General features: G+C 40.8%; 1 protein-coding gene across 4 annotated transcripts in view; it reads left to right on the top strand.

Annotated features, from left to right (window-relative positions):
• The window catches only part of LOC144506424 (zinc finger X-chromosomal protein-like), a 41490-nt gene extending 29632 nt beyond the window's left edge, over positions 1-11858 (top strand). For 3 of the 4 annotated variants that reach the window (XM_078232534.1, XM_078232535.1, XM_078232536.1), the window contains exons 9-10: positions 1736-1876; positions 8013-11858. In XM_078232534.1, coding sequence (XP_078088660.1) covers positions 1736-1876; positions 8013-9208 — 1337 coding nt within the window. In that variant the 3' untranslated portion in view covers positions 9209-11858. Of the gene's footprint in view, positions 1-1735; positions 1877-5255; positions 5414-8012 lie in introns of all 4 variants that reach the window. The other variant, XR_013499901.1, reaches the window with a different exon arrangement.
• Positions 11859-12660: the final 802 nt, after the last annotated feature.

Genomic DNA, 12660 nt, shown 5'->3' with positions numbered 1-12660 from the left:
GGCCTTACTGAAGTCCATGTCGACAATATCCACTGCCCTACGCTCATCAATCATCTTTGTCACTTCCTCAAAAACGCGATCAAGTTAGTGAGGCACGACCTCCCCTTCACAAAACCATGTTGCCTCTCGCTAATACTCCACTTCTTTCCAAGTGGGAGTAAATCCAGTCTCGAAGAATCCTCTCCAATAATTTCCCTACCACTGACATAAGGCTCACCGGCCTGTAATTACCTGAATTATTCTTGCTACCCTTCTTAAACAAAGGAACAACATTGGCTATTCTCCAATCCTCTGGGACCTCCCCTGTAGCCAGTGAGAATACAATGATTTCTCTCAAGGCCCCAGCAATTTCCTCCCTTGCCTCTTTCAGTATTCTGGGGTATATCCCATCAGGCCCTGGGGACTTGTCTACTTTAATGTTTCTCAAGACCCCCAGTACCACCACCTTTTTGATCTCAACATGATTCAAACTATCTACACGTCCTTTCCAAAATTCATCATCCACCAAGTCCTTTTTGGTGAATGCTGTCGCAAAGTACTCATTTAATATCTCGCTCACTTCCTTTGGCTCCAAGCATAGATTCCCTCCTCTGTCGTTGAGCGGGCCAACTCTCTCCCTGGCTACCTTCTTGCTCTTTATATATGTATAAAAAGCCTTGGAATTTTCCTTAATTCTGCTGGTCAATGACTTTCCCTTTTAACCCTCTTTACTCCTTGCTTAAGTTTCTTTCTATTCCACACTTGCTTCGTGTGTTCCCAGCCTTCACAAATGTTTCCTTTTTCTCTTTGACTAGGCACACAATATTTCTCATTATCCAATGTTCCCAAAACTTGCCATACTTATCCTTCATCCTTACAGGAATGTGCCAGTCCTGAATCCCAATCAACTTGCACTTGAAAGCCTCCCACATGCCAGATGTTGATTTGCCCTCAAACATCTGCCCCCAATCTACATTCTTCAGTTCCTGCCTAATATTATTGTAATTAGCCTTCCCCCAATTTAGCACCTTAACTTGAGGACTACATTTGTCTTTATCCATCAGTACCTTAACGCTTACTGAATTGTGGTCACTGTCCCTGAACTGCTCCCCTACTGAAACATCGACCGCCTAGCCGGGCTCATTCCCCAATACCAGGTCCAGTACGGCCCCTTCCCTAGTTGGACTATCTACATACTTTTTCAAGAAACATTCTTGGATGCTCCTTACAAACTCTGCCCCATCCATTCCCCTAGCACTAAGTGAGTCCCAGTCAATATCGGGGAAGTTAAAATCTCCCACCACAACAAGCCTGTTACTTTTACACCTTGCCAAAATCTGCCTACAAACAACTGTTTAAACAAAGGACCAAGCACTTACCTAGACTATAGTGGCTAAATGTAATGAATTATGAGATAGATTGTTGCCTTATTATTTGTTAAAAGGTAAAGTCGTCATAGTCCCAGGTGACCATAGGCTGCTCTCTCCTTTTGAGGGGGAGAGCTGACTGGTGGTGATTTAACCTGAGGATCACCATACTTCAGGCGAGGGGCAAGGTTGAGAAGGCGAGCCTTCATGAATAACTTCAGCCACCACGGGAACTGAACCCGTGCTGTTTCTGTTGCTCTACATCACTAACCAACTATCCAGTCAATTATGACAATACATCTATTGCATTTTTCAAATGAATTTGAGTATCCACATAAAATATGTAAGTGAACACTAGATACAGATTGCCATATCTTATCCTCTCTCAGGCAACAGCTCTGATACTGTAGAGAACAAGAATGGAACTGCCAGCCATCTTCTACAAGCAGATGGACCAGCTGAGCTTAACAGGCTGGTAAAACCAAAGTCAAGGAAAAGAAGGAGACTTGAAAGTAGACAGTATCAGACAGGTACAGATTTTTCCTTATTAATACACGTTCAGCGTTGGCAGTGGAGGAACATTTTTATGATGCCATTTAATAACTGGTCACATTAAACCTAGCAAAATTGATGACATTTCCTATTAACACATTTGCAGAAATTATGTACTCTGCATTTTCAAAGAGATTTCTTTTCATTGTCTTTTTGATACCCTTCTAATATTCAATCCACTGAGAACCATCATTCACAGAAAGTAATACTGGAACATTTGGTCATTCATTTTTATATTTTTAAAAATCTTCCTTAAACCTTATAAGAAAGTACCTGATCTACACTTGGCACCTCCTCTGGCAGTGTGACCAAGAACTTGCCATTGGCTGATCACCAACTGAATGTCTACGTCCTGCTGCTTTATGCTCTACTGGGTTTGCAGCAAGCTGTTGCAGAAACATATATACATGTTTAAGAGACTTCTAATATTGTCCCTGAAGTTAGATTCGACTTAACCAAGATTTGCACTGTGGGAATTTTGTTTATTTGTCATTAAAAATGTCAATCTCTGTACCTAATGTGGAGTTCAATCCTGATAAATGCGAAGTGATGCATTTTGGTAGAAATAATGTAGGGAGGAGCTATACGATAAATGGAAGAACCATGAAGGGTGTAGATACGCAGAGGGACCTGGGTGTGCAAGTCCATAGATCCTTGAAGGTGACGTCACAGGTGGAGAAGGTGGTGAAGAAGGCATATGGCATGCTTGCCTTTATAGGACGGGGCATAGAGTATAAAAGTTGGGGTCTGATGTTGCAGATGTATAGAACGTTGGTTCGGCCGCATTTGGAATACTGCGTCCAGTTCTGGTCACCACACTACCAGAAGGACGTGGAGGCTTTGGAGAGAGTACAGAGGAGGTTTACCAGGATGTTGCCTGGTATGGAGGGGCTTAGTTATGAGGAGAGATTGGGTAAACTGGGGTTGTTCTCCCTGGAAAGACGGAGGATGAGGGGAGACTTAATAGAGGTGTATAAAATTATGAAAGGCATAGATAGGGTGAACGGTGGGAAGCTTTTCCCCAGGTCGGTGGTGACGTTTACGAGGGGTCATAGGTTCAAGGTGAAGGGGGGGAGGTTTAACACAGATATCAGAAGGACGTATTTTACACAGAGGGTGGTGGGGGCCTGGAATGTGCTGCCAGGCAAGGTGGTGGAGGCGGACACACTGGGAACGTTTAAGACTTACCTAGACAGCCATATGAACAGAGTGGGAATGGAGGGATACAAAAGAATGGTCTAGTTTGGACCAGGGAGCGGCACGGGGTTGGAGGGCCGAAGGGCCTGTTCCTGTGCTGTATTGTTCTTTGTTCTAATGTCATAACGCCACCCTAACCCCTGCCTCCTTGCCAGTATGTTGATCTGTTGCCACACACGTTGAACACACTCTCAAACCCATGGAATCTTGGCAGCAAAACAGTCAAGCCTGCTTTGGAGACTGCCTGGGAGCAGTATGTATTATCTATCGGCAGATGCTGCCCCCTTGCACCCCCTTTTTGCTACTTCAACTTTGGATGGCATCTGCCAAGGGAGCCAAATTCTTGTTCATTCTGAGGTATTCTCTTGTCTTGCCCTATTATGCCTTATTGCAGTAATGTAGTCTTGACATGATTAATTGAAAAAATCCCAAAACTGCGGCCATTATGGGTGTCATGATGTGGAGATGCCGGCGTTGGACTGGGGTAAACACAGTAAGAAGTTTAACAACACCAGGTTAAAGTCCAACAGGTTTATTTGGTAGCAAAAGCCACACAAGCTTTCGGAGCTCCAAGCCCCTTCTTCAGGTGAGTGGGAATTCTGTTCACAAACAGGGCCTAGGTGACCCCCACAGTTGCCTGGACCTGCCGAGTTTCACTGGCTGTCTTGTCTGGAGACAATACACATCTTTTTAGCCTGTCTTGATGCTCTCTTCACTCACATTGTTTTGTTTCTTAAAGACTTGATTAGCTGTAAGTATTCGCATTCCAACCATTATTCATGTAAATTGAGTCTCTGTCTTTATATGCCCTGTTTGTGAACAGAATTCCCACTCACGTGAAGAAGGGGCTTGGAGCTCCGAAAGCTTGTGTGGCTTTTGCTACCAAATAAACCTGTTGGACTTTAACCTGGTGTTGTTAAACTTCTTACTGCCATTATGGGTGCCATTAAGTGAAAGTATATGATCCAGTAGTTGTACTACATGTTTTAGTGAAGCCCTTTTGAAGATGCATGCCATTCCCTATTATTACGTTCTCCATGTGTCTGCGTGGGTTTCCTCCAGTTTCTTCCCACACTCCAAAGATGTGCAGGTTAGGTAGATCATGCTAAATTGCCCCTCAGTGTCAAGGTGATTAGCAGGGTAAATATGCAGGGTTACGGGGATAGGGCCTGGGTGGGATTATTGTCATGATGTGGAGATACCGGCGTTGGACTGGGGTAAGCACAGTAAGAAGTTTCACAACACCAGGTTAAAGTCCAACAGGTTTATTTGGTAGCAAATACCATTTTTGTTTTTGCTACCAAATAAACCTGTTGGACTTTAACCTGGTGTTGTGAAACTTCTTACTGGGATTATTGTCAGTGCAGGCTTGATAGGCTAAATGGCCTCTTTCTGCATTGTAGGGATTCTGTGATACAACTTATAGCTGAAATATTGATATATGTATATGCACGATCAGAAAAGGGGAAAAAAAGGCATATGAAGCTTTTGGCATAAGTTGTCTTATGAGAAAAGGTTGAGCCGGTTTGGCCTATGCTCCCTTGGAGTTTGGAAGAATGAGAGGTGATCTTATTGAAACGTAAGGTTCTGTGGGGGTCTAGTAGGGAAGGTGCTGAGAAGATGTTTCCTCATGGAGGAATCTAGAACTATGGGGCACAGTTTCAAAATAAAGGCAGAGGAAGAGGAATTTCTTCCCTGAGGATTGTTTGTCTTTGGAATTCTCTTCCTTAGAGAACAGTGGAGGTTGGGTCATTAAATATATTCAAAGCTGAGTTGTACAGATTTTTGATTGACAAGATCTTGGGGACAGACAGGCAAGTAAGTGGAGTTAAAGCCACAATCGGATCAGCCAAGATCCGATTGAATAGTGGAGCAGGCTCAATAGGCCGACTATTTCTTACAATGAGTGGGATTCTCTGGCCTTCCCGCAGCATTTATCTTGCAGCAGGAAACTTCTGGTCCCATCGCTGCCAGTAGGATTTCCGATTGACTCCATCCCACGCTGCCAGGAAACCCATGGCAGGGATCTCGTCCCGTCGGCATGAACAGGTGGAAAGCTCCAGCCAATATTATGATCCTTGTATCACTTGGGCGCTTATATGTTGGGCAGGCACCTGCTAAATGGAACAGGTTGCATAAACTTACATTGCCTGTTCCCAGATCTTGTAGGTAGTAATATGAAGCCTGATCACCATCACTGCCTGCCAGACATGCTGCCCTGCTGATTTTTGAGGAGGATACTTCAGAATGGCAAACATTGTAGCTCTCCTTGCATCCACGTTGTGCAAGTGTACCTCCAGCATACTAGACATCAAACAGTGAGTTAGGTGCTATGCTACTTCATCACTGGCACACTGACTATTTTTTTCTTCCTTGTTTATTGTGCCACTCACTAGATATTCAGTGATATACCACACAAGAAGTGATTACACTAAATTAGGGCAAGTGTGATTAGGGGGTAATATATTAGCATGGATCGAGGATTGGTTAACAAAAAACAGGAATAGTAATTTTCAGGTTGGTAGCCTGTAAGTAGTAAGTTACCACAAGGATCAGTGCTTGGTCCTCAGCTATTTGCTATTTAAATCAATGATGTAGATGAATGGGCCAAGTATAATTTTTCCAAGTTTGCCAATGATACAAAATCGGGTTGGAAAGTAAGCTGTGAGGAAAATGCAAAGAAACGTAGCAGGTTAGTTGGGCAACAACATGGCAGATGAAAGATAATGTAGGGAAATGTGAAGCTATCCACCTTGGAAGGAAAATTAGAAAAGCAGAATATTTTTTAAATGTTGAGAGACTGAGAAATGTTGGTATTCAGAGGGACCTAGGTGACCTTGTACATGAATCAAAACGTACACCAAGCAATTGGGAAAGCAAACGGTATGATGGCCTTTATTACAAAGGGATTGGAATATAAGAGTAAATATATCTTACTATGATTATATAGGGAATTGGGGAGGCCCCTCCTGGAGTACATTGTACAGCTTTGACAAGGGATCATCTGGACTCGAAACGTCAGCTCTTTTCTCTCCTTACAGATGCTGCCAGACCTGAGATTTTCCAGCATTTTCCCCTTTGGATACAGTTTTGGTCTCCTTACCTAAGCAAAGATATACTTGCTTTAGAGGGAGCGTTATAAAAGGTTCGAGGCTGGTTACTAGGATCAGCAGGTTGTCCCAAGAGAAGAGATTGAATAGAATGGGCCCATATCCTCTAGAATTTATACCAATGAGAAAGGATTTCATTTAAATATATAATGCTCTTAAAAGGCTTTGCAGGTGAGATGTTCCTGACTGGGAAGTCGAGAATTCAGGATCACAGCTTCAAAATAAGCAGTCAGCCATTGAGAGCGGCACAGTGGCACTGCTGCCTCACAGCGCCAGGGACCTGGGTTTCCGGCCTTGGGTGCCTGTCTGTGTGGAATTTGCACATTCTCCCCGTGTCTGCGTGGTTTCCTCTGAGTGCTCCAGTTTCCTCCCACAGTCCAAAGATGTGCAGGTTAGGTGCATTGGTCATGGTAAATGCGTGTACCTGGGTGGCATACTCTTTAGGGAGTCGGTGCAGATTCAATGGGCCAAATGGCCTCCTGTTGCACTGCAGGGATTCTATGATTCTGTGATTGAGATAAAGAAAATTTTCATCACTAAAGGGTTTGTGGATTTTTGGAATTTCCTACCACAGAGTGCCATGGATATCAGATAGATCATTGAGTATTTTCATGTATTCAGGATAGAGAATGATAAATCTTTGGACATCAAGGGACTTGAACTCAACAACTCTGCTTTTGTCTGGAACTGCTGTTGGGTTCAAGTACAGTCCAAATATTTATCCTTTTAAAAATGAATTCTACCTGTGAATGGCCACTCGATTTTACCTCTCTGTGTTCTTTCAACTATTTCCTAACTCTTTTGCCCATCCCCATCCCCACCCCAGATAGGCTTTCAATTTCAGTTGCAATATGTTCAGTGGCTGGAACTCCACCCTTCTAACCCGGTAGGTGGAGAGCTTAAATTTTTCCGTGTACCACCAGGCTGCTAAAGAGATCTGAAGGGCAGTGCTGCTGTTTTTGTGAAGTTTCTGGCTTTTTAAATTTATATTGATCCTTTTAAGCAGTCATGTGCTCTTTTAAACTTCCACTCTCTGTTTCTCTTCTTCTGATGGGCTACTGGCTTACACTGATTTAAGTTTTTAAAGGCCTTTGGTGCTCTCCGGTGGCTCACTTGAACAGTCATTCTTGCTATGCAAACACAAACAGTAATTCTCGGCAGGCTGATCCTAGAAATTTGCATCAGAGTCTATCTAATCCTGTCCAGACCTGTCGCCCACTTTCCAGCAGAGATCACCGGATTGCGAGCAAGAATGGGATTCATTATTTTCTTTGTCTTGCATCCTAGCTGAAGGATTTTAAGACCAACGGTAACACCATCGCTGCCAATTTGGCTTAAGTCAGCTAACAAACTATGTTGATCAAGATTGTATAGTGCTGTGCTTCTTAAGCTATTGAAATATGAGGGAGAGACTACCATAGAGCATTTTTGAGAACAGCAGCTCCCCTTTCAATTCCTGGGGGCTAGAGGAGGAGGATAGAGATTTTATTTTGAAGAGGTGATTTAATTTGGTTTGTTGCACTTAAGGATGAGAAGGTTGCAAACCAAGCCTCTGTATGATATTTTAAAGTTTACATAAAATATAGTATCTTAAGATTACCACGAGGGATGGCAAGAATTAAAATTTAATTGCATAAAATTATGAACTTTTTGTCTGTTATGAAATTTCAGGTGAAACATGTTGCCATGAAATTCTAGTTTTTGTTCTTGGAAACTCGTAAGCTAATTAACCATACAAAGTAACAGCCACATAATATATTAATATTTTAGAGCTGACACTGACCATATTTTCTTTATTCTGATCAAGCAATCATCATAGGGCCCGATGGACATCCTATAACTGTTTATCCATGTATGATCTGTGGAAAAAAATTTAAATCCCGAGGGTTCCTCAAGAGACACATGAAAAATCATCCTGAGCAACTTGCTAAGAAAAAGTACCAGTGCACTGACTGTGATTACACTACCAACAAGAAAAACAGTTTACACAACCACTTGGAGAGCCACATGCTCATGAGCAAAGTGGAGAAGACCTATGAGTGCGATGAATGTGGCAAGGGGTTTTCTCACCCGGGGGCACTGGTTTCTCATAAGTTGGTTCATCGTGAAAAGGGAGCCACGAAGATGCATAAATGCAAATTTTGCGAGTATGAGACTGCAGAGCAAGGGCTTCTGAATCGTCACCTCTTGGCTGTGCACAGCAAGAATTTCCCTCACATATGTGTGGAATGTGGCAAGGGATTTCGCCATCCATCAGAGCTGAGGAAGCACATGCGTACACACACTGGAGAGAAACCCTATCAGTGCCAGTACTGTGACTACAAATCGGCTGATGCTTCAAACCTGAAAACCCACATGAAGACAAAGCACAGCAAAGATCTGCCATTTAAATGTGAGCATTGTTTGATGACATTCACAGATGCCAAAGAACTGCAAAAACATGCCATCATGCATCAGGGACATAAAACCCACCAGTGCACACATTGCGATCACAGAAGTTCCAACTCTAGCGATTTGAAGCGCCATATTATTTCAGTCCACACCAAGGACTACCCCCACAAGTGCGAGGTATGTGACAAGGGCTTTCATCGACCCTCCGAGCTTAAGAAACACATGTCAACTCACAAGGGTAAAAAACTGCACCAGTGTAGGCACTGTGATTTTAAAATTGCAGACCCTTTTGTTCTTAGTCGTCATATTCTTTCAGTTCACACCAAGGATCTGCCATTCAGATGTAAACGTTGTAAAAAGGGCTTTCGGCAACAGGTTGAGCTTAAGAAGCACATGAAGACCCACAGTGGCAAAAAGGTTTATCAGTGTGAGTACTGTGAGTATAGCACTACCGATGCCTCAGGCTTTAAACGGCACGTTATTTCGATTCACACAAAGGACTATCCACATCGTTGTGATTACTGCAAGAAAGGCTTCCGAAGGCCATCAGAAAAGAACCAGCATATCTCTCGGCATCATAAGGATGCTGTTTTGGTCGAGGGGTTACCATGAACTATTTTGAAGTTAGGAAGCAGCTGCTTCAAGTACATCCATTGTACGATAAATAATATTTGTGTACATTCATTGTTAAAGACTTAGAAGTTAAGTTCACTCTGATAATTGAACTAACTTTTCCCCTCTCCATTTGTATTGTGTCATAGATTTGAGATCTAGCCTAAATTGAAAAGTTAAATGTCCTCTGACTTAGTAATCCATTAAATGGACAATTTTTTTGCAACGTGATGTCAGCTCTTAAGAGATGAATGTAATAAACTAGTTGCAACCAATCAGCTACAGTTTTTGGTCCCTGCCATTAAATAATTACCGGACCCCAAATGAGCTATTTTCCATGAGTACAATTTAGCTTCTGATTAATTATTGATGGCAAATGTGGTCCTTTATTAGTTTGTATCATTGCTCAGTTTTGTTGAAGTGCTACAGTTTATGTGCTTGCCTGCTTACTGACTGACATCCATGTTGTCAGCATACCCTTCTGTATTTTGAAATTTCATTTGGTGTTTAGGCTGTAGTTATATTTTTCCACTTGCGCTTCTGATGCTGCAGTGTATTATGGTAATAGTATGTTTTCAGTCCTTATCTGGATTTAAATTTTTATTACAATTTCACCTTTTTAAAAAGAGAAAAAAACCCTGACTGACGTATCCTTGAGACTAAAGGCCTCTGCCTGACTGCATTTTACCTGTTTTTCCAGATGTGCTTCATTCCTCTGTGTCAAGTGTGGTCTAGCAATGCATTGTTGTGGCAGAATTCTCTCAGCTAATTGAGTTTTCCATATATTGTGTAAAAAAGACATGCCCATGTTTTTACAAGTGTACACATTTTTCCAGAATTATATTTTGCCAATGTCTTTATCTTGTAAAAATAAAACAAATAGCGCTATATGTTTTTTAAAAAAAAGTTCTGTGCTTTCTGTAGTATACTGCAGCTTGATCTTAAAATTAGCAGTTTAAAGTAAAAGTATGTATGTATTAGTAGTATCTGTTCTGCATGTGCTGCAAAATCTATATTTTAACACAAATAACTCCAGTTATGGCATATCCTGCTTCACACAATGTACCTCCATCTGATCATAAATGTGGGGGGGAAGGGGGTGGTAGGTTTTTCAGAGGTGTTTTCCACCTAACTAAATCTTTATAACAAAGATAAAATAAAAATTACAAAATAAAAAGGATGCAACTTTTAAAGCTTTGGGAAACCACCTTTGGGTTAAATACAAACTGAAATCATCTTCTGAAGCAATCTTCAAATACAGTTGATTCACCTGATAAAATTGGAAGGTTAAAACAAATGAGTATAATTCAGGAATTTCAGGTTTGTGTATATCTTTTGAGCTTCAAGAAAATGTCCCACTTATAATTTCTCCAGCATTCTGCAAGGTTTGAAGTGTAATAGGTTGGCCTCTGATATACACTAGCAACATGCAAATAGCATGTAAATTGAAATAACTTCAGATGGAAGAGCTGCAACTTATTACATAACTGACAAAACTCTTAATTCCTCTGCAAGGCTTTAGATGTCTTTAGCTAAAAATGGGGGAACAGACATTATTTAAAAGAAAATGTGATACAAGTCAACATTCCATTGCTGCAAAAGATTTTTCTGGAAGTGCAGGGATTAACCATAATCAAAATTCTTCAGAAACCAGTCATGTAATTTAAAGCAGCATATTTATTCTTGAGAAAATTGCTTTTAAACAGTAAATCTATTTGAAATCGTTCCAGAATACTTTGGCCTGTGAGGATTGCATTTTTTGAAAACTTTAACTGTTGCATTTAACACCCTTCCTTCCCTACTATAAAATACACAGCTATGCTGTTTATTTATTTTGAACATGCTTTTTGCAGTGCACTAAGGTCGATCGTACGTAGCAGTTATATAAATGATCTATTGTTTCATTTGGCTATCTTCATTCCTTTCTTTTTAAATTAATGTGAGCCTAATGTTGCAACTATTTCCAGTCTCTCTTGTGCTTTCAAGAAAGATTCATCAGCGCCATTATCCACTGCACCTGGATGAAATTTAGTTGCGTTATTGTCTTGTCAGAAACATATTTGGCATTAAATTTGCTATTCTGATACTAGGAACTTTTTTTAAAAAATGAAAATACTTTTCTAACTGTACACTGACAACAGATGCTGTGCTATTGGTCGAGCTTGAACACTCCTCATTGTAGTTGTCATGCCAGAGGCTATGGTGCAGACCATGTTCAGAACTGCCTGGTGCTGCTCCAATTAAGACTTTCAGAGGATAATGAAAAACTGATGGAGATGGGGCAATAAGAGAAAATGTATATGTTTAAAAATTTATTTAAAAAGTGAAAGGCATAAACTGTATTAAAAATGTTAATAGTTGCTTATTGTGCAGACATAATTACACTATGAAAAATGATTTTAGCTGTTAAACAATCTAATTGTTTAATGGATTTGATCAGTTTTTTGGGGCAGAAGAAGGACATTTTTGAATGGGTGCAGAATTTTTTTACTGGGATAAAATGTAAGGTGTTCGATAAAATGCCAGCTGATTTGAGAAGGAAGCTTTATGTCCCTGTGCCTGTAAACAAAACCATCCTCTGTGATATTATTGTACCTAACGATGTGCTTCATATGATCTGTAAACAAATAAAATTCAGATTATTTTCCTTTGTATTATTTACTGAATTTTCCCACAGTTTTTTGTAAGTAGATTGGTGCTCACTATTAGTAATGAATACATTTCTGTACAGTTTTTAACAGCTAATAAATCTTTGGGATTATCTAGCAAGTACAACTTTTATAATAAATGTATGCAGGTTACTAGTGTCTTATATGTATCCTTGGTAGGCTACTACATTGCATACGTTGGACTTGAATTTCAATGCTGCAGCCAGGACGAAGATGTCGGATGCCAATCAAGGTCAGTTTTGAACAACTTCAAATAAACATTTACTGAAGAGATTAAAACAGCCTAAATGTGAAAAGGGCAGATCATGCAATTATTGCACTGGGAAGATAGTGGACAGTGCATTCCACTATCTCGCCGAAGTGGCATGGATCAGCAGCACAATGGTCTGCACCATAGTTCCTTATATGACTAATAGCTGCTTCAGCTGTCATCAGTAGGGGATTCAAAACGAGGAGGAGGTTGCTTCCACCTCCATTTTTTGGCAGAGCAAAGTTACACTAGTGCACTTGGATTATTCTGGCAATTCAAAAGAAAGAAAAGCAACTCTGAAAATAAAGATGTGGACAACATGAGTTTTCACTCTTGTATGAAAATACAGGTAAATAGAAGCTGGAATGTCACTTTTAATCCTCTAGATTACCAGGTGGGACAGGAAACATTCCAGAAGTAAATCTTAAAGTTGTGCAAAATCACTTATGCACTAGAGTGATAAACTCACCTTGAAGGATGCAGCCATAATATTGCAATTCAAAGCCCATTAATTTGCCCAAAACTGGTAACAC

Source organism: Mustelus asterias, chromosome 17, assembly GCF_964213995.1.
Source record: "Mustelus asterias chromosome 17, sMusAst1.hap1.1, whole genome shotgun sequence".
Taxonomy (NCBI): domain Eukaryota; kingdom Metazoa; phylum Chordata; class Chondrichthyes; order Carcharhiniformes; family Triakidae; genus Mustelus; species Mustelus asterias.
The sequence above is the reverse complement of the archived record's forward strand: the minus strand, read 5'-3'. Positions and strand labels throughout refer to the sequence as shown.